The sequence below is a fragment of the Balaenoptera borealis genome, assembly GCF_965194805.1.
Source record: "Balaenoptera borealis genome assembly, chromosome: 6".
Taxonomy (NCBI): Eukaryota; Metazoa; Chordata; class Mammalia; order Artiodactyla; family Balaenopteridae; genus Balaenoptera; species Balaenoptera borealis.
The window spans coordinates 119,693,059-119,720,827 of record NC_138863.1 but is presented as its reverse complement, the minus strand read 5'-3'; the positions used below and the strand labels follow the sequence as shown (position 1 = coordinate 119,720,827).

At 36.4% G+C, this 27,769-nt stretch overlaps 2 protein-coding genes across 4 annotated transcripts in view; one reads left to right on the top strand and one right to left on the bottom strand.

The window, feature by feature from the left end:
• Window positions 1-21,509, top strand: part of LOC309631458 (UPF0538 protein C2orf76 homolog) — an 80,917-nt gene extending 59,408 nt beyond the window's left edge. For both annotated transcript variants that reach the window (XM_082397934.1, XM_082397933.1), the window contains 3 exons: window positions 6,782-6,819; window positions 13,710-13,791; window positions 21,333-21,509. In XM_082397934.1, coding sequence (XP_082254060.1) covers window positions 6,782-6,819; window positions 13,710-13,791; window positions 21,333-21,409 — 197 coding nt within the window. In that variant the 3' untranslated portion in view covers window positions 21,410-21,509. The remainder of the gene's footprint in view (window positions 1-6,781; window positions 6,820-13,709; window positions 13,792-21,332) is intronic.
• STEAP3 (STEAP3 metalloreductase) overlaps window positions 1-27,769 on the bottom strand; it is a 137,883-nt gene that overhangs the window by 25,448 nt on the left and 84,666 nt on the right. The window contains exon 5 of one of the 2 annotated variants that reach the window (XM_082397903.1): window positions 15,901-16,268. The exons of the other annotated variant lie outside the window; for it this stretch is intronic. Coding sequence (XP_082254029.1) covers window positions 16,257-16,268 — 12 coding nt within the window. The 3' untranslated portion in view covers window positions 15,901-16,256. Of the gene's footprint in view, window positions 1-15,900; window positions 16,269-27,769 lie in introns of those variants that run through there. 2 annotated transcript variants of the gene reach the window in all.

The window sequence follows — 27,769 nt, the reverse complement described above, 5'->3', positions numbered from 1 at the left end:
TAAATAGACTGACACCAAGCGTTGTACATGGATGACCACAACAAAAGCAACAATGATTGCAATTACCAAACACGAAACACACTCATACTATGTCATAATATTGACATTCAGTCCAGTAATCCTCCACTGTAACAGCTCCTTTACTTTGCAGTGAAAATTGATTTGTATATTCTTTGCCTCTGAGCCCTTGTGGGATTTTTTTTTTTTAATTAATTAATTTATTTATTTTTGGGTGTGTTGGGTCTTCGTTTCTGTGCGAGGGCTTTCTCCAGTTCCAGCGAGTGGAGTCCACTCTTCATCACGGTGCGCGGGCCTCTCACTGTCACGGCCTCTCTTGTTGCGGAGCACAGGCTCCAGACGCGCAGGCTCAGTAGTCGTGGCTCACGGGCCTAGCCGCTCTGCGGCATGTGGGATCTTCCCAGACCAGGGCTCGAACCCGTGTCCCCTGCATTGGCAAGCAGACTCTCAACGACTGCGCCACCAGGGAGGCCTGATTTTTTTTTTTTTAATTCAAACAGAAAGTCACAAAAATTATACTCATCCTCATCAGTTCACTCAGTCCCATGTAATTAATTTTTTTTTTCATGTTGATCTTTTGTTAGCACTTTTATGAATTCATCAGTTTTCCATTAGAGTTCTGAAAATGCTTATTCATTCAGTTCAGCAGTATAGTCAGTTACCAGAAACCTGTGCTTGTCAGAGTCTTTTCCATGAATTCCTTGAAGATGAAACCCTTTTATAGGAACATTTTTGCAAAAGCATCAGAGTACACCCAGAACTGTCTGTATATGACAAAAAACTTAAAAATGACCACAGTTAAAGACTTGATGAAAGTTCATAATAATGCAATTGACAAGGAAATTTAGTTATTTCTGAGATGCACATTTTAAAATAATAACTAGAATTATGACTTATAACATTATACCAGAACATATAGGATTTTTAGGAATTTCATGTAATGTCTGAAACATTTATATTAACATATTTCCAAACAAATAACCCAAAGAAAGTTTAGTATTAGTTGTTTTTTTGTTTTTTAATTTTTTAATTTAATTTTATTTATTTTTTTATACAGCAGGTTCTTATTAGTCATCCATTTTATACACATCAGTGTATACATGTCAATCCCAATCTCCCAATTCATCACACCACCATCCCCACCCCCCCACGGCTTTCCCCCTTTGGTGTCCATACGTTTCTTCTCTACATCTGTGTCTCAACTTCTGCCCTGCAAACTGGTTCATCTGTACCATTTTTCTAGGTTCCACATACATGCGTTTACGATATTTGTTTTTCTCTTTCTGACTTACTTCACTCTGTATGACAGTCTCTAGGTCCATCCACGTCTCAACAAAGGACCCAATTTCGTTCCTTTTTATGGCTGAGTAATATTCCATTGTATATATGTACCACATCTTCTTTATCCATTCGTCTGTCGACGGGCATTTAGGTTGCTTCCATGACCTGGCTATTGTAAATAGTGCTGCAATGAACATTGGGGTGCATGTGTCTTTTTGAATTATGGTTTTCTCTGGGTATATGCCCAGTAGTGGGATTGCTGGATCATATGGTAATTCTATTTTTAGTTTTTTAAGGAACCTCCATACTGTTCTCCACAGTGGCTGTATCAATTTACATTCCCACCAACAGTGCAAGAGGGTTCCCTTTTCTCCACATCCTCTCCAGCATTTGTTTGTAGATTTTCTGATGATGCCCATTCTAATGGTGTGAGGTGATACCTCATTGTAGTTTCAATTTGCATTTCTCTAATAATTAGTGATGTTGAGCAGCTTTTCATGTACCTCTTTGCCATCTGTATGTCTTCTTTGGAGAAATGTCTATTTAGGTCTTCTGCCCATTTTTGGATTGGGTTGTTTTTTTAATATTGAGCTGCATGAGCTGTTTATTTATTTTGGAGATTAATCCTTTGTCTGATGATTCGTTTGCAAATATTTTCTCCCATTCTGAGGGTTGTCTTTTCGCCTTGTTTATGGTTTCCTTTGCTGTGCAAAAGCTTTGAAGTTTCATTAGGTCCCATTTGTTTATTTTTGTTTTTATTTCCATTACTCTAGGAGGTGGATCAAAAAACATCTTGCTGTGATTTATGTCAAGAGTGTTCTTCCTATGTTTTCCTCTAAGAGTTTTATAGAGTCTGGTCTTACATTTAGGTCTCGAATCCATTTTGAGTTTATTTTTGTGTATGGTGTTAGGGATTGTTCTAATTTCATTCTTTTACATGTAGCTGTCCAGTTTTCACAGCACCACTTATTGAAGAGACTGTCTTTTCTCCATTGTATATCCTTGCCTCCTTTGTCATAGATTAGTTGACCATAGGTGTGTGGGTTTATCACTGGGCTTTCTATCTTGTTCCATTGATCTATGTTTCTGTTTTTGTGCCAGTACCATATTGTCCTGATTACTGTAGCTTTGTAGTATAGCCTGAAGTCAGGGGGTCTGATTCCTCCCGCTCCATTTTTTTCCCTCAAGACTGCTTTGGCTATTCAGGGTCTTTTGTGTGTCCATATAAATTTTAAGAGTTTTTGTTCTAGTTCTGTGAAAAATGCCAGTGATTGATTGATAGGGATTGCATTGAATCTGTAGATTGCTTTGGGTAGTATAGTCATTTTCACAATATTGCTTCTTCCAATCCAAGAACATGGTATATCTCTCCATTTGTTGGTATCATCTTTAATTTCTTTCATCAGTGTCTTATAGTTTTCTGCATACAGGTCTTTTGTCTCCCTAGGTAGGTTTATTCCTAGGTATTTTATTCTTGTTGCAATGGTAAATGGGAGTGTTTCCTTAATTTCTCTTTCAGATTTTTCATCATTAGTGTATAGGAGTGCAAGAGATTTCTGTGCATTAATTTTGTATCCTGCAACTTTACCAAATTCATTGATTAGCTCTAGTAGTTTTCTGGTGGCATCTTTACGATTCTCTGTGTATAGTATCATGTCATCTGCAAACAGTGACAGTTTTACTTCTTCTTTTCCAATTTGTATTTCTTTTATTTCTTTTTCTTCTCTGATTGCCGTAGCTAGGACTTCCAAAACTATGTTGAATAATATGAGGGTGGACATCCTTGTCTTGTTCCTGATCTTAGAGGAAGTGGTTTCAATTTTTCACCATTGAGAATGATGTTTGCTGTGGGTTTGTCATATATGGCCTTTATTATGTTGAGGTAGGTTCCCTCTATGCCCACTTTCTGGGGAGTTTTTATCATAAATGGGTGTTGAATTTTGTCAAAAGCTTTTTCTGCATCTATTGAGATGATCATATGGTTTTTATTCTTCAATTTGTTAATATGATGTATCACATTGATTGATTTGCATATATTGAAGAATCCTTACATCCCTGGGATTAATCCCACTTGATCATGGTGTATGATCCTTTTAATGTGTTGTTGGGTTCTGTTTGCTAGTATTTTGTTGAGGATTTTTGCATCTATATTCATCAGTGATATTGGTCTGTGATTTTCTTTTTTTGTAGTATCTTTGTCTGGTTTTGGTATCAGGGTGATGGTGGCCTCAGAGAATGAGTTTGGGAGTGTTCCTTCCTCTGCAAGTTTTTGGAAGAGTTTGAGAAAGGTGGGTGTTAGCTCTTCTCTAAATGTTTGATAGAATTCACCTGTGAAGCCATCTGGTCCTGGACTTTTGTTTGTTGGAAGATTTTTAATCACAGTTTCAATTTCATTACTTGTGATTGGTCTGTTCATATTTTCTGTTTCTTCCTGGTTCAGTCTTGGAAGGTTATACCTTTCTAAGAATTTGTCCATTTCTTCCAGGTTGTCCATTTTATTGGCATAGAGTTGCTTGTAGTAGTCTCTTAGGGTGCTTTGTATTTCTGCGGTGTCTGTTGTAACTTCTCCTTTTTCATTTGTAATTTTATTGATTTGAGTCCTATCCCTCTATTTCTTGATGAGTCTGGCTAATGGTTTATCAATTTTGTTTATCTTCTCAAAGAACCAGCTTTTAGTTTTATTGATCTTTGCTATTTTCTTTGTTTCTATTTCATTTATTTCCACTCTGATCTTTATAATTTCTTTCCTTCTGCTAACTTTGGGTTTTGTTTGTTCTTCTTTCTCTAATTCCTTTAGGTGTAAGGTTAGATTGTTTACTTGAGATTTTTCTTGTTTCTTGAGGTAGGCTTGTATAGCTATAAACTTCCCTCTTAGAACTGCTTTTGCTGCATCCCATAGGTTTTGGATTGTCGTGTTTTCATTGTCATTTGTCTCTAGGTATTTTTTAATTTCCTCTTTGATTTCTTCAATGATCTCTTGGTTATTTAGTAACGTATCATTTAGCCTCCATGTTGTCTGTGTTTTTTACCTTTTTTTCCCCTGTAATTGATGTCTAATCTCATAGCGTTGTGGTCAGAAAAGATGCCTGATATGATTTCAGTTTTCTTCAATTTACTGAGGCTTGATTTGTGACCCAAGATGTGATCTATCCTGGAGAATGTCCCGTGCGCACTTGAGAAGAAAGTGTAACCTGCTGTTTTTGGATGGAATGTCCTATAAATATCAATTAAATCTATCTGGTCTATTGTGTCATTTAAAGCTTGTGTTTCCTTATTTATTTTCATTTTGGATGATCTGTCCATTGGTGTAAGTGAGGTGTTAAAGTCCCCCACTATTATTGTGTTACTGTCAATTTCCTCTTTTATAGCTGTTAGCAGTTGCCTTATGTATTGAGGTGCTCCTATGCTGGGTGCATATATATTTATAATTGTTATGTCTTCTTCTTGGATTGATTCCTTGATCATTATGTACTGTCCTTCCTTGTCTCTTGTAACATTCTTTATTTTAAAGTCTATTTTATCTGATATGAGTATTGCTACTCCAGCTTTCTTTTGATTTCCATTTGCATGGAATATCTTTTTCCATCCCCTCACTTTCAGTCTGTATGTGTCCCTAGGTCTAAAGTGGGTCTCTTGTAGACAGCATATATATGGGTCTTGTTTTTATATACATTCAGTAAGCCTGTGTCTTTTGGTTGGAGCATTTAATCCATTCACGTTTAAGGTAATTATCGATATGTATGTTCCTATGACCATTTTCTTAATTGTTTTGGGTTTGTTTTTGTAGGTTATTTTCTTCTCTTGTGTTTCCCACTTAGAGAAGTTCCTTTAGCATTTGTTGTAGAGCTGGTTTGGTGGTGCTGAATTCTCTTAGCTTTTGCTTGTGTTTAAAGCTTTTGATTTCTCCATCGAATCTGAATGAGATCCTTGCTGGGTAGAGTAATCTTGGTTGTAGGTTCTTCCCTTTCATCACTTTAAGTATATCATGCCACTCCCTTCTGGCTTGTAGAGTTTCTGCTGAGAAATCAGCTGTTAACCTTATGGGAGTTCCCTTGTATGTTATTTGTCGTTGTTCCCTTGCTGCTTTCAATAAATTTTCTTTGTCTTTAATTTTTGCCAATTTGATTACTGTGTGTCTCGGCGTGTTTCTCCTTGGGTTTATCCTGTATGGGACTCTCTGCGCTTCCTGGACTTGGGTGGCTATTTCCTTCCCCATGTTAGGGAAGTTTTCAACTATAATTTCTTGAAATGTTTTCTCTAGTCCTTTCTCTCTCTCTTCTCCTTCTGGGACCCCTATCATGCGAATGTTGTTGCGTTTAATGTTGTCCCAGAGGTCTCTTAGGCTGTCTTCATTTCTTTTCATTCTTTTTTCTTTATTCTGTTCCGCAGCAGTGAATTCCACCATTCTGTCTTCCAGGTCACTTATCCGTTCTTCTGCCTCAGTTATTCTATTGATTCCTTCTAGTGTAGTTTTCATTTCAGTTATTGTATTGTTCATCTCTGTTTGTTTGTTCTTTAATTCTTCTAGGTCTTTGTTAAACATTTCTTGCATCTTCTCAATCTTTGCCTTCATTCTTTTTCTGAGGTCCTGGATCATCTTCACTATCATTATTCTGAATTCTTTTTCTGGAAGGTTGCCTATCTCCATTTAGTTGTTTTTCTGGGGTTTTATCTTGTTCCTTTTTTATCTTGTTTCATTTCATTTCACTGGAATTCCTTGTTGAATCAAACAGCATGATTGATAGAAATGAATTTTAGTTTAAGGTTAAGAGTTTATTCAGACATAATAACACATGTAATCATAATACATTAATTAAATGGTTAGATAAAAATGAGTGAAGAATTGGAAACTTTCTGAATTGAGTAAAGCAGATTAGATGGTGTGAGCCTGTGTATTATTTCAAAACCAGAAGACAGTAGTAGTCTTTGGGTATTAGCAGCCTTGGTCAGATTACCAGTGATCCTTGATGGTGTTTGAATTCTGAGAATGGTAACAACTTGTTGGTATGATTTGACCTCCTGTCACTGAATCTATTCTGAGAGATTAATAGATTAGTAATAGTAGTAGTAGTAGACATTAACAAAGTCTGTCTTAATTTAAGACAGACTGTTTTTTTTAAACCTTATTTGTTAATCTTAGCATTTAATGACTCTAACAAACAGGGTAGAATAATGTCATTCACCTGTCTTCTAAGGGAAACTGTGCTGAGTTGACTTCAGGTTATTGTACAAACACAGTTGTGTGTGTCAAAGGCCAGGGCTTTAAATATCTTTATACAGTGAGCTTTAATTTTAATAATATGCAAATGTAATTTTTATTTTACTATGTACTAGAGGTTTAAGTGAACCTGATCATAAGGCAAAGACTCAGATTTCTCAGTTTCATAGCTGCCACCTTCTCCCCATCTCAGTTTAATAGTTTGAAATGAAGTTTTAGAATAGTTTTAGTAAAAAGACAACTTGTTTTTTTTTTTTCTTTCAGATAAACTAAAGATTGTTCATCAAGCACATAAATCAAAGGTATGTTTCATATGTACAGTATATGGCACACACATAGCAAGTAATCAATTTTTGTTGACTTAGTGAATAAATGAATGAACACATGTATTTCTCAGATATTTTCCATTATAATAGAATTTTTAATTTTGTAGCTACCCTTTCTATAGCCTTACTTTTCCATTAAAGGAAAAAAAAAAAACCTCTAAGTCATATTCCTGTTAGTAGATCCTTTAAAAAAAAAGTGTTAATTAAAAAAAAAACAACGTTATATATCAAGCAAATGTGTAACATAAAATAAGCATAAAACTTGGTAAAATAAATTCAGGTTACATATAAAGGAAGTCAAGTATTATCTGTCAGTCCAATTTCTTTGATTTTCTTAATTCTGTACCAGAAGAAGAGAGCCAAAAGTAGATGAAAATACTGTGTTTTTTTTCTGATTTGACTGTTTCGGTGTGTAAGAGAAGGCTCCGGACTGTGGCTTTTGGGAACAGACCTATTAGTTCCACAGAGGACATAGCCTTCCCCAAAGAGGACTGATTAGTTATTTGTTTATAGTATATTTCCATTTCTGTTTTCTTACTTTTTTAGAGCGATGTTTTTATGTTTGCTTCTCATACAGATAGACCAGAGTGATTTTTTTTCTTGAATCTCAGCGACCTTGTGTAGACTTCTCATTAAAGTAACCTTCTCTATTATACAGACTACTCAAGGACAAGGGACTGTATCTTATTCTTCATATCTCCAATACCTAGCACAATGCCTCATTCGTAGGAGTGTTTCCATAACAATTTTTGAAGGAAATATTTTATGAATTCATTTAATTTCATTCTCTTCTCTAGTCATAGATGCCCTCCATAAACTCAATCAGCTTTTAAATAAACGTATAACAAAAGATCATAAAGAAGATGGCCTGAGGGTATGTCTGTTGACTGTGAATTAGTAACTCAAAAACATTTTTTTTCTGATGGCTTAAAACAACACACATTTATTCTCTTATAGTTCTGGAGGTCAGAAATCTGAAATCAGTTTCCCTCGGTAAAATCAAGCTGGGTCTTTCCAGTAACTTTATTTTTTTATACCAAGGATTATATATACAAATTTGACAGTATCCATTGTCAAACACTTTAAAATTTAGTGCTTGTGTGTGTCTGGGACTGTGGTGTAGAATCTGTACTTTGTATCGATTCTAGAATTGTATCTGTCCACATTCTCCATCCACTTTCTCTTCTCCAAGGCGGGACCCTTTACAATCTTGTCCCTAAAACGTGGAGAGTAGGAAGCTTGGTCTGATTGTAGAAGGGGAATATATAAAATGAAGTCACAATGAAACAGTATGCTCTTTGAAAAGGTTGTCATTCTCCATTCAGTGTTGCATTTTTACATCATTAAGCTCATGTTTCCTAAAAGGGATAATAACTAAATTATTCCCTTATCCTTAATGAAGACCTAGTTCATAATATTCAAATAATCAGTATTATTACATTTTTAAAAAATCAGGAAGTTTTCCTTCTATAGTTGGAAATATCTTAGAATTGTTCCTTATATTTAAAACATGTGTTCCATCTTGGCATGTTAGAGTTGAAAAATTAGGGCCTATTTTTTAGTTGAACAATGTATTTACTTAAAGAAAGAGTCCCAGAACAAATTAAGTCACTTAGAATGTTTCAGGAATCTGGCTTTATAAACTTTCATCTAAACCATAATGATTCTGGTTAAGTACAGCCTATATACCCCAGAGATGGTTCTTCAAATTTCCTCTTTAACTTTTGTAAGGAAGGAGCCAATATATTTTCACAGATATGGTTTTAAGACTTAAAAATTTTACCCACATGTCCTCATTTGTGCCTTTTCCAACTACCAGACATTTTTGTCATTTTTCATGTGCATTCTACTCCTCATTTGCAGGGCCTATAAGCATCACTGGCCCAGACTGTCAGTTTTCCAACCCATCTGTAATTTTAATCTCCTCCCTTAGCCAAAGGGAGAGACTTCCAAATAACTCCTGTATCTTAATGAACTTGTTCACGAAAGGCATTTTCCCCATTTCCCGAATTTTCTAGGTCCAAAGACTTTCTTAATTACAATTACCAGGTATACACAGAAATTTCTTGCCATCACAATAAAAAGGTGACTGGATACCTTCCCACCAGAGCCTCCTGTTTGGATGATGAGCTCAGTGTTTATTGAATGAATCAATAGTTACAAATAATTACCATAATATGATTTATTTTTTATCAAGAAAATGTATTTGTGTGTCTGTGTATTTTGATTATAATCAGTAGGCTACTTATAAAGTCATAATTCCTATCAAAAAGATTTGAAAGAAAAACCATAATTTCTATCTTTTATTTTGTGAGTTTGGAAACCAGATAGCTATCCTTGTTCAAAGTTTATGAAAGGAAGAAGTCACACTCTTGAATAAACTTTGTAAGAAATATACAAGATCTTTAAGAAGAAGACTTTAAAATGCCAGTGAGGGTATTCAGTTGTCCAAACTCATTGAGCTGAACTCCTCTTAAGATCTATGCATTTTTTTATGTGAAATTCTACCTCAATTTAACAAAAAAGTAAAGCATGTAAAGAGGGATACAAGATGAGACTTAAGTGCAAGTATTAGGATATTTGGATGGGAAGATGCAACAGCATGAAGATGTCAGTTCTCTCATAGTTAATTTACAAATTTAATGCCACCCAAATAAAATTCTACAGTTGTGTGTATATATGTATTTGTATATATGTGTGTGTGTATATGTGTGTGTGTGTATATATATATATGAGCTAAAGAAACTGATTATAAAATTAACATGCAAAAAATAAATAATGAAGAATAGTCAGAAAAAAGAAGAGAAATGAAAGTGACTAACCCTGGCACATGTTAAGACATATTATAAAACTATACTAGTTAAAACAGTGTGGTACTGTCACATGAACTGTTAGTTCAATGGCACAGAATTAGAAGCCCAAAAATAGACCTAATTATATATAGGAATTTAATATATATTAAATATTGCATTTCAAATTTATGGAGAAAATATGGAGGATTCAGTAAATGTTATTGGAACAGCTAGGTAGACATCTAGAAAACAGTTAAATTGAATCCATATCCTTTTCTTATGCCAAAATAAATACTCATTGGGTTAATGACATAAATCTAAGATGAAACCCATAGGTGAGGGTAGAAATGAAATAGATTAACATGAGTGGATAATTTGTTCAGGCCGTGTGATGGGTACAGGAGGGTTCATTGTACTATTCTGTATACATTGTATGTTTGAAATTCTCTATGATTAAAAGTTTAAAAGATGAAATTAATTAAAATATTTGAAGTAAACATGGAATCTTAAAAGTAATCTTAGACTGAAGGTCCAAATATGATAGGAAAATAAAAGATTGATACATTTTACTTTATTCATTAATTTATTCAACAGACATTCAGCACCTTCTTTTAAAAAAAAACACTATAAGAAAAATGAACAACTGAAAAACTGAGAGAAAATTTTCTAACTTATATTACAGAAAAGGCCTAATTTTACAATTCCATTGAAAAAATTATCCTACAAGTTTATTAAAAAATAGAAAATATTCAAATCTTTACTTAAAATAAATACAAATTAAGACTATACTTAATTTATATCTGCTGGATTGGCAGAGATCAAAAGATTTTGGTAATACACTGTGTTGGTGAGGGTGTGGGAAACAGGGACTCTCAGTGATGGGTAGCATTGGTATAAATGGGTACTGCTTCTTTGGAGAGTAATTTGGCGATATCTGTCAAAATAAAAATTGCCCTTACTTTCTGAATCAATAGTTCTAGGAATTTATCTTACAGATAAAACTTATGCAAAATAATATATGTACAAGGATATTTGTTGCAGGATTGTGTATGGTACGAAGAGATAGGAAACAACCTGAATGTCCATCAGTAGGGACAGAGAGGGAGAGTTAATACTTTCATTGGAATACGCTGCAATCTTGATAAATTATGAGGCAGCTCTTACACTGATTTTGAATGACTTTAAGATATTTTAAGAGAAAAAAGTAAGGTGTTAGAACACAGCGTATAATATGCCATTATTTGTGTGAAAAAGTTTACATGCACATCTCCACCTGCATGTACACGTACAGGGACAGTCTCTGGAAGGATACATAAGAATTAGTACAAATTCTCTGGAGAAGAACTAGTTGGATGGGGTTGGGAGGAGACTACTTCTCACTCTTTCCATATGTACTTGGAGAATTTTGTATTGTGAGTATGTATTACCTATTCTAAAATGATTTTTTTAGGCCTTCCCTGGTGGTCCAGTGGCTAAGACTCTGCGCTCCCAATGCAGGGGGCCCGGGTTTGATCCCTGGTCAGGGAACTAGATCCCGCATGCTGCAACTAAAGACCCCGCAGCCTGCAACGAAGATCCTGCATGCAGCATGGAGTGTCCTGTGTGCTGCAACTAAGACCTGGTGCAGCCAAATAAATAAATATTAAATTAATTAATTAGTTAATTAATTAATGATTTCTTTAGTGAAGTTTTTTTTTCCCCCTTTTAATCTGTGTGCTTTGGAGTTTAAGCCCCTGTGCTCTCTAGTGAGTGAAGCTTTGGAGCATGGCTTCTGGGTCAGCTCTTTTGGCTGCTGAGAGGCCTTATTGTTGAGCCTCCCTCTCAGCCATATTCTAGAAAGAGAATCCGTCGCTAAACGGCTGCGTTCTGGTTGACAGGTGGTACTGTGTGCCCAACTAGTGCTCACTACTAGGTGCTGTTTAGGGGCAGATATCAATCCTCCTGTATTTATGATGTTTGACTGAATTTGTGAATAGCATTGGAGAGCAATCTCATCTACTCCCACCCCAAATCACACAGAGAAATGTTAGTTAATATGACATGGGACCAAGTGTTTGTTAGCAAGGTGTTTAGATATGTGGACTTTCAGCAGAGGCAAATTTGCTTCTCTCAGAAGTCAGACTGTTTTTGTTTTTGCAAAAACAGAAATATAGATCAATGGAACAGGATGGAAAGCCCAGAGATAAACCCATGCACCTATGGTCAACTAATCTATGACAAAGGAGGCAAGGATATACAATGGAGAAAAGACAGCCTCTTCAATAAGTGGTGCTGGGAAAACTGGACAATTACATGTAAAAGAATGAAATTAGAACACTCCCTAACACCATACACAAAAATAAACTCAGAATGAATTAAGGACCTAAATGTAAGACCAGACACTATAAAACTCTTAGAGGAAAACATAGGAAGAACACTCTTTGACATAAATCACAGCAAGATGTTTTTTGATCCACCTCCTAGAGTAATGGAAATAAAAACAAAAATAAACAAATGGGACCTAATGAAACTTCAAAGCTTTTGCACAGCAAAGGAAACCATAAACAAGGCGAAAAGACAACCCTCAGAATGGGAGAAAATATTTGCAAACGAATCATCAGACAAAGGATTAATCTCCAAAATATATAAACAGCTCATGCAGCTCAATATTAAAAAAACAAACAACCCAATCAAATAATGGGCAGAAGACCTAAGTAGACATTTCTCCAAAGAGGACATACAGATGGCCAAGAAGCACATGAAACGCTGCTCAACATCATTAATTATTAGAGAAATGCAAATCAAAACTACGATGAGGTATCACCTCACACACCAGTTAGAATGGCAACTACAAACAACAAATGCTGGAGAGGATGTGGAGAAAAGGGAACCCTCTTGCACTGTTGGTAGGAATGTAAATTGATACAGCCACTATGGAGAACAGTATGGAGGTTCCTTAAAAAACAAAAAATAGAGCTACCATATGACCCAGCAATCCCACTACTGGGCATATACCCTGAGAAAACCAGAATTCAAAAAGACACGTGTACCCCAATATTCATTGCAGCACTATTTACAATAGCCAGGTCATGGAAACAACCTAAATGCCCATCAACAGACGAATGGATAAAGAAGTTGTGGTACATATATACAATGGAATATTACTCAGCCATAAAAAGGAATGAAATTGAGTCATTTGTAGAGACGTGGATGGATCTAGAGACTGTCATACAGAGTGAAGTAAGTCAGAAAGAGAAAAACAAATATCGCATATTAACGCATATATGTGGAACCTAGAAAAATGGTACAGGTGAACCAGTTTGCAGGGCAGAAATTGAGACACAGATGTAGAGAACAAACGTATGGACATCAAGCAGGGAAAGCCGCGGGGGGCGGTGGTGGTGTGATGAATTGGGAGATTGGGATTGACATGTATACACTGATGTGTATAAAATGGATGACTAATAAGAGCCTGCTGTATAAAAAAATAAATAAAATAAAATTCAAAAAAAAAAAAAAAAAAGACTGGCCAAAGCTGGAACCTCAGCCCCCTGGCTGACTAGCCACATACTCTGGGCCTATATCTTAACCTCTCTGATTCCTCCTGGATTATTGTGAGGATGTGATGATGACGATGATAACAGAACAGTGACAGCCAACAGTACTCCCTGTGTGGCTGACACTGTCCTGAGGGTTTTGTATGCTTCATCTCTTTTCATCCTCTCCACAGGGTAGTGAGAAGATGCATCCCTCCCCCTACTTTTTTTGTTTTTTAACAGATGAGCACATAAGAGCACCTCTAAGAGAGGTTTGTTTGTTGAGACCTCTAAGAGGTGGTTGTTGAGACCACGCAGCTGGATGTTGGTGGAACCTGAACTTGAACCCAGCTCCAGCTCCAAAGCTCAGTGCTTTATGTAGTGTGTGCATGTAGTAGGTACTCACTGTGTATCTGTTCACTTCTCTCCCTACAATGATGGGAGCAGAATGTAAATTATTGCTGTGACCCAGAGTAACAATTCAGTTGTCTTTGAGGAATCTTACCAAGTATGAAACACATATAAGTACTGGTAAAATGCAGATTTTCTTTCCTTCTAGACAAATGAACTTGTGTTGAGTTTGGAAGATGATGACAGACTCCTGTTAAAAGAAGACAGCACCCTGAAAGCAGCTGGAATCGGTGAGAAAGAGTGTGTGTGCCATGTAGAGTTGGGGGGGCGCTGGCTTTCCTGGCCTGTATGGTGATACCTGGCTGATTGTATTTGGATAACTTAATGCAATGTAAATGGTACCCTTGGTGCTCTTTACACTACCTTATAATTATTCAGAGGAGGAGGACGAGAATGAAGTACATTCAGATCATTTGACTCAGGGAAGTAGATATCTGCTCTCCAAACATTAAGAATGCAAATAGTTCTTTCCAGAAGGTATGCTCAGAATTCTGCGGAGGGCGACTTTAAGTGATTGACAGGTTATTACTCACTTAATAACCTACTTACTCATATCAGCATCATTTGAACAGACAGTTTAAGAGAATAGGGCCTGGTAGAACTCATGTGGAATAATGAAGTGAGATGTTGTTTGTATAACATGCAGCGTAGTTTCTGATAGTCACCCAGATCACTCTGGGCCAACCAAGTCATGGAATTTCAAATAGGAGCCTAGTGTGTACAGTTGAAAAATTGCCTGATTTAGCCTTTCCATTTGGAATATGCATGTAGTTTTAGTTTAAAGAAGTGCTGTGTGACATGTTTTATGACCATTAGAGGTCACTATAATTCTACTTACGTGTACACTTACAGATGATGTGGCAGGTGGACGAAGTTTGTGAGAGAGATGTGAGCAGTTGAAGGCATTATGCCTCGGACATGCCTTTGTGGTCCGTGACTCTAATGAAACAGCACAAATCATACTTACTTTCTAACTTTTTTATATGCACTGGTTAAGGAGCACTCTAAGGGTCACGAAGTCCATGTTAGGAAGCCTTAAATTTTTTTGACAGGTGTTTTATTGAGTTATTTTAGTCACATCTGTCAGGAATTCATTTTTAAATGACACACGTGGCTAAAGTGGGTTCCTGGCATATCTTCCAATTTAAATATGATTTTAAATACCATGTTGTATAACCTCAGACTTGTTTACTGTGTTTAAGTCTACACTGTTGGCTAGATTCAGTGTCTTTCCTTATTGTGAATACATAAGATTGATTGGAAAAACTTATTATTTGGAAAAACAATTTTCAATTTGGCATTTATTTCTTCAATTGCTATTATATTATTATAGCAGGTGGCACTTAGCAACTGCTTGTTGTTAAGCATAAAGCTATAATTAGTATAATAGACTGGTATTGATATAGGAATTGACAGATAGCTCCATGGAAAAGACTGGAAAATCCCAAAACCAACTAAAAGAAATTTCACAATATAACAAAATTCTGACATCTCAGATAAGTGGGGAAAAGAATGAATTAGCCAGAAAATGTTGGGCCCATTGCGAAAACATTTGGGAAAATCAAATTTAAATTCTTAGTCTTCATTCCAAAATAAATTCTCTATAGGTTAAATGTGATAATGTAAAAAAATTTTCTTAAATGTAGGTCAGTAGTTTCATAATGCTGGGGAGAAGGGCATGCCCTTAGAAAGGGCGTACCTTTGAAGCCAGAAGCCATAAAGCCGGGAGAAATGATAGATTTGACCACATAGAGTTAAACGAGAAGCAATAACTGTAAAAAAATATTTGCAGCATGTATGACAAAGAAAAAATTATTAGCCTGACTTTATAAAGAGGTCTTATAATTAATATAAAAAGCAGAAATAAATTCTACTGAGAGAAGAAATAGCTAACATAAAAAATAGTTCAGCCTTATTAGAAATGAGAGAAATGCACATGAAAATAGATACTATTTTATGTCGTTTTCTACTCTAGTGGTTAAGAATTAGAGGCTAGAGTCAGAGTGCTTGGGTTCACAGCTTGACTCTGCCACTTACTGTCTGGGTGACCTTCAACAAGCAGTGATTATAAGACTAGCAGACGTGAAGAACGGTGGTAGTATCTGAGGGAGTGTTAGGAAATGAATGTTCTCTTGTACTATTGTTCGGAAGCTGTATTACCTCTAACTTTCTGTAGGTCAGTTTGACCAATAAGACTTTCTCAAACTTAATTTTCTGTCATATCTATTACCAAGCCAACAGAAGTGCTTCCTCAACTCTGTGACTCCCCCCCAGGTTGTGATATGCCTTCTGAGGTGTTATCTCTCACCTTCTCTGTTTGGGATTCATTGATGTAGAGCTTTATTTACTGAATGGAAATAGACTATATTGTGTGATACCATTATTATTTTAAAATGTATGTGTTTACATGTCTGTATATGTATATGGAGAAAAGATCATATGCTAAAATTATAGAAATGGTTTCTCTGGGTGGTGGCATTGCCAGTAATTAATCTTCTTCCCTTTATTCTCCACATTATCTAATTGTTCTTGTATTGATAATTTAAACTTTTTTCTACTATTTACATGTATTACTTGTAAAGTAAGGACCCAATTTTAAGGAATAAACTCCTAAATTTGGAGAAAATTGGTTTGAATGAAGGCTCCACATTTTGCTTGCTTTGTGACCTGGAAGCCATTTAGCCTCTCTGAACTTCTACTTTGATTTCTGTAAAACAAAACGGAAACAATTAAACCTATTTCAGATGGTTGTCATGGGTTGAGTAAAGGAATGTATATGAAAGCATCCAGAGCAATGCATGTAAAGGCCCTCAAAAATACTTAGTTTATTTGGAAGCCATTTTGGAGAAAGCAATTGGCAAATGTTTTGAATTTGTTAAAACATCAAGTTGTTGGTTTAATTGTTATTAATTTCAGACTTAAGTAACGAACCACCTTTAAAGGTGTAAATCAAATCCCTCTTTTTGTCATTCTTGTTTTAGGGCCATAGATCTTAGATCAGCATCAGATCCTTTTTGTGGGTTCTCCACTGGTTTCAGGGTGGTACTTCAAACTGCTCTCCTGCCGTGGCAAGCCTACAGCCCTGCCTGAGGGTGACTTTGGTCCCTGTGGGGAGTGATCCCCTCTCCTGCATGTTCCCCTTTGTTGCCTAGAGCAGTGCAAAAAGTTCTAAGTGCAAGTAGATTGTAAAAGTGATACTTGAAGTGTGTGATTTTTCTAGGGAATTTTCCCTCCCTCGGTGGCGTGCCTGGTTAGGGTTTTAAGAGGTTTAAGAGAAAAACTCGAAGTCATCACTCTCTCCCTTTTTACCACTTGATCTTGCTGTAGAGCTGTCACTCTGCTAGCATAGCCAATTGCCATGGGAATAATGCCAGTGTAACAAATGTATCATTAGGACTTTTCTGTAAAAACCATGAAAGGAAAAGAAAGACTGTGAGGGGGGAAATTAGGGGAACAAACTGGTTTGAAGATTTCTTTTCTCACTGAGAAATTCTCTGGCCTTTTATCTACATTGCAGATCCCAATTGTATGTTCTGCCTACGCTTGATGTCAGGGGAAGTTTTTGGTTGTGGATTTAGTTCTAAAATACATAAATAAAAAGATTTGCTTTGTGGAAGGAAGAAGAAGGCCTTACCTAGAATTGTTATTTATAATTTAAAGATTTTCATCTTGTTGTTAACAATTGTGGTTTTATGGACTAATTCCCCTAAGTAATAAATTTGCGTGTTAAGTATTTTTGGGGTTATATTTTATCTCTTTCATTTTGCTACATTCTACTGCTGCTATCTTTTGAATCTTCTCTGGTTTAGGAAAGAAACTGGGGTAGGGTAACTCTTCTAAAGTCAGTTACGTTTTATTGGAAATATTTTAAAACAAGATACAGGCGGCCAAACCATAAGTGCTCATCTGTGGGAAGAGTTCGCATCAAGCCAGATCTTGTAATAATTCCCAAACTCCCTTGTGGCTTGTCTTCATCTTGTGTGTCACTCCTGTTGTCTGCCCGCAACCAGAACCCAGCCTTTGTGCCTAGCACCTCTGGGTGATCTTGGATAAGCAGCTCATATGATAGGATTCCTTGGCTCCCACTTCTTTATCAGGATCATATTTGATTTGTGTTTCCTGAAGGTTTGGGTCCCTTTCCCATTCTCTTTTGGGTAGTAATATCTTGGGGCATACGTGCTTTTCTCCTTTGACAGTGCGTTAAACTGGCTGTTCACGTTAACATCATAACAGCGACGGTCTGGTACTCGATTAAGTAGGTGGTGGGACCAGGGAATTTGAGATCCCAGAGCAAGGGGGTCAGAAGGAACCTCCCAGACATGTTTCTTCCCTTATTGCCCTCCCCTCGCCGTTGTGGAAATCACAGTGTCCAGTCTATCAAAGGTCAGATTCATTTTACTATTTGTTTTCTTCAAACTAGTTTGAAATCTTCTCTGCCAGCTTGAAAACAGATGCTCAAGCAGCTACGAAATAAAAGACACAGTAGTTTGGAACTATCTGTTGGATTGTTGACCTCCTTTGGTGAAAAGTTAAAAATATAACTCAGCAGAGAGCATGGTTTTCAATGATTTGTAGATTAGGATTTTGTGAAACTTGCAAGGATGGGGTATAGTCCTGGACCAGGGGAGAGGGTGAAACTTTGTCCTTTTGGTCTCAAATTGCTGCAGAAATCACACCTGGCCCTTCATGGTTTTTTTGTTTCTGTTTTTGTTTTTGCCAATAATCTGCAGTTATTTTCACATTACAGCCCGCCCGATGATAGTCTGCCCTGATCATTAATTATCTGTACTGCAGTCAGGATGCACGTCTCAGTCTCTTTCCTCAGACGACGGTTGCTGTGCTGCGCACGACTTTGGTACTGACTAGTACAAGCCTAGGGACTTAGAAACTATACACTAAATCCTTGCTGGCAGGCGAGTTTATTGAAATAAGTTCGTTGAGGAGTTTAAGTACATTGCACTTAATTTTTCTGGAGATTTTACATTTAAAATGGGTTTTTCTTATATTTAAAAAATTTGAAGTCATTATTTTCCTGTTCAAGGTGTATATATGTGTATTTTATAATGGAAACTTTATAAAATTCTTAATTATTTATTTCGTATCCAACATGTGATGTCCTAGCTTGCGTTCATTTTATTAAACCTGAAAGTCAGTATTAAAATGAACCACAAATGTATTTGGAGAGTTCTTACTTGATTTCATTTGATAGTAAGACAAAGGGATGAGCTGGAGTGTATTTATTGGATTTGAGAATGCACATTCATTTCAGATTCACACGCCAAAGCACTGTGCACCTGAGTGCACTGGCGCCTGCGGCACATTTAATTTAAAATCAGGTGCCGTAGGGGACCGGCATGTGGTAGACTTCCCGAGGGTTCTTCTGGAGCCATTTTAAATAGAATTTGGGAAGCAGGAATTTAAGGGATAATGGTGGAAAGGGTGGTATGTAGAGGTCTTGAAAATCGTTATTTGTTTTCATTTTAATTGGCAAGTAAATTTGCAGTCTAAATACGTGAAATCATTCAGACATTTTCAACAGAGTTCTATAGATTTAAAAAAAACATTATATTCTATTTCTGTTTGAGGACCACATTACCAAAGTTTAAAATCCATTTTATGTCTTTCTTTTGAATGTTCAGAGCAACTAACTCTTAATTTGTGTGTTATTCTCCAATTTGTTAAGGGTGAGAAATTTTTTCAGCCTGGACCATTTGAGTTTAACCCGTTTGTCAATCTAGTTTTCCTGAAAAAATTCATTCATCTGAAAATAGAATCTTTACCTAGGTGATCTCATTTTGAGTCTGTATTATATGTATTATGTAGATAATGGATTGCTCTGTAAGTTAATTAGAAAGAAGAGAACCTATGTGTCAAAACAAAAATGCTTTGTCAGTTCTTTCTTTTTATCCGCTTCATTCTAAACCTCTTATTGGTTTCCTGAAGAGCCATACGATATATTAGTTTCTCAGAAGGGGTACAGAGATAAATGTCAACTGCGGTAAGTAAAATTGTAATTACAGTTAGTGTGTATTGAGCAAAGTGCTGTGTGGGCAAAGCACGATGTAAAGTTCTGTATGTAAATAGCACATCATGGATGAAACCTTGCATTGTGATTATTAAGAACAGGGGGCTTTTCTCATTCTCCATTAGGAGGAGGATATTAGAATCACTTGCAAATTATGTAGTCTACCTTTGGGCTTGCTTCTCTTCAAAAAAGGAAACCCCAGGAGCTTTTTATATGAAGGATAGATCTCAAAATATCTTCTCTTTGAATGTTGAATTTTTTGAAGCCCCTTGATTCCAAGTGTAGAGCTCTTAGCCGTTCTTTTAAATGCTATTTTCTTGTAAAATTTCACTGTACATTAACTTACTGTTTGCCCAGGGCGCATTTGTTTACAGCCCCTCTCATTGATTCCCAGCTTCTTTCTTCTGTGTCTCCCCATCCCCTACACCCTCCACGCACATCCAGGCTTATTGTGACAAGAGCTTGTAATCTGATTTTTATCAAGATTAATCTTCATCTAATCTTGAAGATACAGTAGGACTGGAATGAGGATCTGAGACTATGGGTGATCTTATTTTCCTCTTTCAGTATTTCTGTATTTTCTGTAAAGAACACGGTAATTTAGGTTTGAGAAACATTAAATTTGCTATTCTTAAAACTAGCAAAAAACATTTTTAATGAAATGTCATGCTAAGTTCTTTAATTTCGTTCTTCTGTGATAAATTCTAATGATGAGATGAGAACTGTAAACTAGGAGACCCGTGCTAATCCTTGGCATCCTTCCTTATTATCCTATTTATTTGGCTTGAAGAATTTTACTTGTCAGTTTTAGGAGGATATGTTAATTGTGTGATCAGTATTCCTTACAAATAATCTTGTCTGTTTTCTTGTCAAGATTCTGAAGGCCCTTTTGCTCTTTCTGTAAAAGCTAAGCAGACTGTATTAACTTCTGGTTTAATTTAAAAAACAAATGTGGAACTTGTTGGCGTGACGCCTTAAAGAATCGCATGTTTAATAATTGGAAGGCTTTCCATCAGATTTGTCTCCAGTCTGAATTAATAATGTTGCTGACTTATTGTTTTAGAAGACAGAGTCCTTGACCTGTTAGGTTGAAAGAATTGTGACTGCTCTGAACCTTTGTGGGTCCTTTAGCTGTGCCATATCCCCTGTGAATAATTAGAGGTATTTGAAGGTATTGCGGTAGAAGCCAATTTGTGTCTTTCACTTTGCATATTGTTGAAGCCTCATGAATTAATCATAAGCAGGCAAAAAATTAACTTCTTCAGACATATTTTGATGGGTCATGAGGGAGAATGTAAAGTGATCTGTAAAATATTCTACTGATCCTCTAAGTATTAAATTATTATACCTACAGGCTAATTTCAGAGGGGGAAAAAAAAAAGAGTTTTCCTCCTTCTTCAGGAACTGAGTAGCAAATTTGAAAAAAATAAAGGCTTATTATTTCTAGGACTGTTAAGAGGACTATAAATGAGCAATTTTATGATTTCCTGAAAACCAGATTGAAGTGTTAATTCTTGTTTTTAATGTTTTTGCTTATTTTTCTTTTAAATCAGTTGAATTCTAGAGTCTTAAAACTACAACTTATACTTCTTGTTGATTTTGTGAAATGTGAAACCAAACAAGTAACTCATCTTTCTAACTTTAGGCAACTAAAGCACTGAATCAAAGAAATGGATTTCCATACTTGTTTAAAATCTAGTTTTACATTAGATTTTCTTTCCATTTTCTATTTTTCTTTTTTTTCAGCCAATGAAACTGAAATTGCATTCTTCTGTGAAGAGGACTATAAGAGCTACAAAGCTAATCCCCTTTCATCCTGGTGAGAACTTCACAGGGCTTCCTTTTTGCATACTTGTATTAAGCTCTTTATTCCACTAGTGAGTTTTTTAAATTGACAAATAAACTTAAAAAAATGAATCCCAAGCTCTGCCACTTGAGGTAAAATCTGTGGTGTATTCTCTCTTCTGCAGGTCTCATTTTTTTCTTTCTTGTTGTAAAATAATGTATTTATTTATGGGGAAAACATTTGATTTTTTTAAGTGAAAGAAATAGTTATTCAAAAATCACCATGGAGTGTTGGTTCTTTAGTTATAATTTGTTTTTCTGAAATTAGAGGTCATTTTGGTGACTTGCATGTTGGATTCTTTAAAAAGATTATAAGACTTAAGGTCATTCTGTTTATTTTGTGTTTTCTCCGTAGTTTCTAGTTAGACCCCTGTTACTATCTTTGGCTAGCAGGGATTGTAAGAGTCTCTTATGACCATGAATGCCATCTTTTCACTTACCATGTTACACACCACCACACATGAAATAGAATTGGGTATATTTTAGGGAGGTTTTCTGATGTCGGAGGGCTTTTCTTTCTTTTTGTATTAAGCCCACACAAATAACATTGCTGAAATGTGTTTTTCTGAGCTGTGTTTCCTGACTTCAGGGGCAAACTATAATAGAATCAAACTCATTTATTTGGAGAAAGAAGATAGCAGGATGATTGCACTTCTGGAAGAAAATTGTTCATTGAGAACAAGTCTAAGTCACGGATGATACATTCTTTCAAAATAACATAATACTTTAATGACGGACTACCAGCACCCGAAGAGTGGTGAATTCAAGGGGGCCTTTCAGCCAGCATGCATCTAATCGGAACTCTGAGAGAGGTTAGTTGGCTCTAGAATTACTCCATGAAGCCTTAAAACTGCTAGGAGGGCAAATTGGTTTCATTGTGGTATAGGCTAATTTAAGAAAACCTATTCTGCTTAAAAAATCAAGCTTGAAAGTCTGGTTAACATAACCAGAAGATGCGTTGCTTTGTTTAAAGACAAAGCACTTGGAGTAAAGGAAGATAAAGGCAGAAGGTCTGTTGAGCTAGGCCTTATAAGTTATGCTGAGGAGTTGGAAACTTTATCTAGTAGGTAGTTGGGAGCCAGTGGAAAGATTTAAACAGACGAATTACATGATTAGATTTGTATTTTAGAACGTAAGCTTTGGCAGCAGTATCCAGATGGCAGAAAGACTAGAGGACAGTTGTCATAGACCAGAGGAAGATTGGAAGGACTCACCTAGGACTTGACAAAGGGGAATGGAGAAGAGGAGACCTTGTTGACATAGTGCTAACATTTGGTCATGCATTAGATGGCAGGCATTGTGTTAGGTACCTACATGTGTTATTTAATTTTTACCACAACTCTTTAGTCTTGATAGTATCATATTTATCTATGGCTGAGGAAATTGCGGCCCAGAGAGGTAAGGTAACTTTCCCAAGGCAGTGCAGTAATTTACACTGGGAGTGGAGCCAGGTCTTTCTTAAATTTCTGACCTTGCCCATTTCATCCTGTGGCCTCCCAGGAGAGGTATGAAGTAGAATCTTTGGGACTAGGTGAATGGCTGGTGTGGAAGGTGTAGGAGGAGGAGTGGAGACTTCAATGATTCTTCCTGGAGTGAATGACTGGATCGATGGTGACAGCATCAACCCAAATAAGGAATTTAGTAAGTAGAAGAACAGGTTAAAACATACTCCGTTTGATTATTTTGCAAACATTCAATTTACACACACTTTGTTTCTTTTTTAAGAAAAATTAAGCATACCTTTACCTGTATGTTTTCTTTTTAACAAATAATGCAAAAATATGTACATATGTCTAATCTTTGTTTTGGCGTGTATTTATTTTCCTTATTAGAAAGTTACATATAGGCTTTTTTCACTTGTAAACACAGATGTAAAAATCAGAAACTAAAATACATTATGACTAAAAAGGGCTTTTAACCAAGAGTGAAAGATTGGTCCAAAACATAGAAAACTTATCAATGTACATAATTCTCAAAATATATAAAGAAGAAAGAAATTGTGCTATCTCAGTGTTGCCCAAAAAAAGCATCTGATGATGGGCAACCCCATGCGTGAATAGAAATAGAATAGAACAGAATCCCCTTAACCTGATGAGGGTTACCCACAGAAAACCTACTAATGGAGAAGTGCTTAAGCAAACCTATTAGATGAATAGGACAGGGAGGGCACTATTACCAGTACTATTCAGAATTGTTCTGCCTCTTATTGTAGCCAGTGCAATAAGAAAAGAAAAGTAGTGAGGACCACAGACATTGGAAAGGAGACTACACATTCATTTGCAGACAATATGATTGCAAGAGAATCAACTGACAAGTTATAAGAACTAATAAGAGACTTTATGAATGCCTGATAATGAACTTAAAATGTGCACAAAAGCTATAAAATGTTAACTAGAGGATATAAAAGACCTAAATAGAGAGATACTACATGTTCATAGATGGAAGCTTTGATGTAGTAAAGATGTTGATTTATACCTAATCTGTACTTCAGTGCAACCTCAATCAAAATCCCAGGATTTATATTGGGATTTGACAAACTGATTTTAAGGTTCATTTGGAAAAGCAAATATATAAGAATAGCCAAGATCAATTTGGAAAAATGAAAAGGAGGGCGGATTGCCTACCAGATGTCAAAATATATTTTAAAGCTGTAGTAATTAAAACATCTTGGTTGTGATACAGAAGTAGACCAAAAAATCAATGAATAGAAACTGACTGCTGTATATGGAAACTTAGTATATAATAAAGGTAGTATTTGTAATCAGTGAAGAAAGATGGATATTTATCCCCTGCCTAGGCATTAAAAAAATGATTAAGGACCCTACCTCCTACCATTCACTAAAATTTCAGACAGATTAAATAAGCATGAAAAACAAGATGATGAATTTATTAGAAAAAAAATGGATTATTTTATGACCTTGGGGGTAGAGATGGCCTTCTTAAAACACAAAATGTGCAAGTGCCATAATTTGCTGAGTTTGAAGTATCTATATGAGAAACTAGATTCCCCCTCCCCCCAGAAAAATTATAAATGGGTTGAAAGGCCAGTAAAGACTGGGAAAAACTACTTGGACTTACAAGGTAGACAGAGGATTAGTTTCCAGAATATATGAAGAACTCTTACAAGTCAATGAGAAAAGGACGAACCTGCAACAGAAAAATGGACACATTTTGTAAAGAAGAAATTTGTAAAAAAATAAAAGGAAACATATATGGCTTATAAAAATGTGAAAAGATGCACATCCTTTTATTCAAGGAAATTAAAACAACAACAGAGTATCATTTCCATTCATTAAGATGGCAAAAAGTAAAGGGTTTGATAACAAGTATTGGCAGTGATGTGTGCCTACGCTGCCAGTGGGAGTATAAAGTCATGTGCAGTCACTTGGTCAAGCAATTTGATGTGCTATCTATTGAAATAACAAATGTATGTCTTCTATTGACCCCGCAGTTCCACTTCTTAAAATTTGTCCCAAAGAAACCCTCTCATGCTTGCAGGAGGAGGCATTTATAAGGGAATTCACTGCAGTGTTATTTATAGTAGAAAAACACTGTAAACAACCTAAATGCTGTCAGTAGAGAGTATATAAATGACGTTTGGTATATCTATACTCTGGGTTACTACTTAATCTAGAACAATGGGGGACATTCATATTACTTACTGACATGGGACAATCTTTGAGACATCTTGATGGATAAAATTGCAGAGAGGCTCATAAACTGATGTCGTTTGTTTAAAAAAGGCACAAAATGATAATATATATATATAATGTATATATATAATACATGTGTGTATATGAATATACACATTATATACACATATATACATATACACAAAAGAATATACACCAAATTGATAACATCGATTACCTCTGGGGAGGGGCCTAGAATTGGGAGGTGAAGGTGGTAAAAGCCTGTATCTGTATATTTAAGGAGAATCTATTTGTGTTAAGAATTAGTAAAAACTAATGCATGTGTAGAAATTAAAAGAAGCAGGAAAAAAACCGATCAGGCAATTGCCATTAATATTTCGGCATATTCCATCTAGGTTATTTTTTCTATGTATTTTTTTAATGTTTCTGATCTTTTGAGTGTGTTTTAAGTTATACAAGTAATATTTCCTTGTTAAAAACAACTCAGGTAAAAAGTAAAAATCCCCTTCAAAGGTCACTTTTTTGCATAACTTGGTGTTTATACTTTAGGAGCTTTTTTTTTCTGCACACATATCATTATTTAAATGTGCATTTTAAAGCATTATCATTTGATTATTTTAAAATATCATTCTCTTATATATAAAAGTCTCATTTTCTTTTTGAATCATCATTGTATACCAGATACTGCATGTGTTTTATCCATTATTCAAGTCCTCGAGTTGGGTAGAGCTGTGAGTAGCCCCATCTGTGAAGTGGAGATGATGATGCCCACCTCACAGAGTCTTGGGGATCAAGTGAGACACTGCCTACATGGGACTTAGTAGGCAGGGCCTGGCATGAGGTAAGTGCTCATCAGATGTCTTATGATACTCATTATGAGCAGTGCAGCAGCATCAACTCCAACTTGGAGCCAAAAACCCTGATACTCTCAGATGTTAAGCCACTTGCCCAAGGCCTAAAATCTGGAAAGTCAAAGAACGTTCTGCCACTCACTGAAAACAAGGGGTGTCGGGCACTTGGAGAAACATGGTATGAAGGTTGTCAACCACGGGCCGAGAGACTGTGTCCAATTTTTGTTGATTGTCACCCCTTCTCCAAGCATTTTTGCCATTCTCAGTTGAACTTACTTTCTCTTCTTGTGCCAAAGGAACAGACAGGCCCTAGCCCCACTTAATAATCACACCTAGTTTTATGTGAGTCTGAGGAGCTTTTTGCCACAGCAAAGGTGTTTTATTCCCTTCTCTCTCTGCCTGTTCCAGATACATGCAGGAGAGGTGGTGGTGCTCCTGCCTATGTGGGACACTCAGAGAGATGGCCCGGCCTGGGCCCCTTGGGAAAACTGCTGCTCACTGCTGAGGTGGGGAGGGGAGAGTGAGTTTTTCCCACTCCCTGCATGTGGCGGCAGGGGCTGGAGGAGTCTGAGGTTGCTGAACTTCATCTCTAGAGCACAGAGAAGTCCAAGTATGACAGTGTCCAAGGATCCGGACTCTGGTCCTCTTTTCTTTGCTGTGTGGGCATGCATGTGTGCTGGGGGAGGGGCTCTGATTGTTGGTTACAGGTCGCTTCCCTTCATTTTACTCTTCAAACGCTCTCATGGTTAATTAGATTAGCAAAGGTAACTGAAGTACGTGGCATAGTTTCTTACTTGGTTTGAGGTGAACATTTTGAACTCCACTGTCATGATGGGGGGGGTCTTGGGTGTCTGTGGGCCTGGAAAGTACCCATCTCTCATGTTGAACCCCCAGCATGAAGCTCATGGTCACTATCGACCTTTCCCTCCACACCTCCAGCATTTATGGGAAGTGAGGACGTGGTAGAGGAGAGCACGGCTTTTGTCATTTCTCTCCATCAAAGGAGATGTATTTATTCAATGAATCAGACCTGAGACCAGTTCCCCCATCCCCAAGTGTGCATTTTGGGTTATAATACACTGATTTTGGATAATGGTCTTTGGAGACTCATTTTTTGGTTGTTAGTGAGAGGATCATATAATGTATAATGATTTAAAAGAAACATACAGGGCTTCCCTGGTGGTCCAGTGGTTGAGACTTGCGCTTCCACTGCCGGGGGCACAGGTTCGATCCCTGGTTGGCAAGGTTCCTTTTAAAGGAACTTCTCTAGGCGGGAAACACAAGAGAAGAAAAAGACCTACAAAAACAAACCCAAAACAGGGACTTCCCTGTGGCGGTCCAGTGGTTAAGACTTCACCTTCCAATGCAGGGGGTGGGTTCAATCCCTGATTGGGGAGCTAATATCCCACATGCCTTGTGGCCAAAAAACATAAAATGGAAGCAATACTGTAAGAAGTTCAACAAAGACTTTAAAAATGGTCCACATAAAAAAATCTTAAAAAACAAACCAAAAACAATTAAGAAAATGGCAGTAGGAACATACATATCGACAATTACCTTAAATGTAAATGGATTAAATGCTCCAACCAAAAGACACAGACTGGCTGAATGAATACAAAAACAAGACCCGTGTATATGCTGTCTACAAGAGACCACTTCAGACCTAGGGACACATACAGACTAAGAGTGAGGGGATGGAAAAAGATATTCCACACAAATGGAAATCAAAAGAAAGCTGGAGTAGCAATACTCAGATCAGACAACAAAAAAAAATAGACTTTGAAGACTGTTCCAAGAGACAAGCACACTACATGATCAAGGGATCAATCCAAGA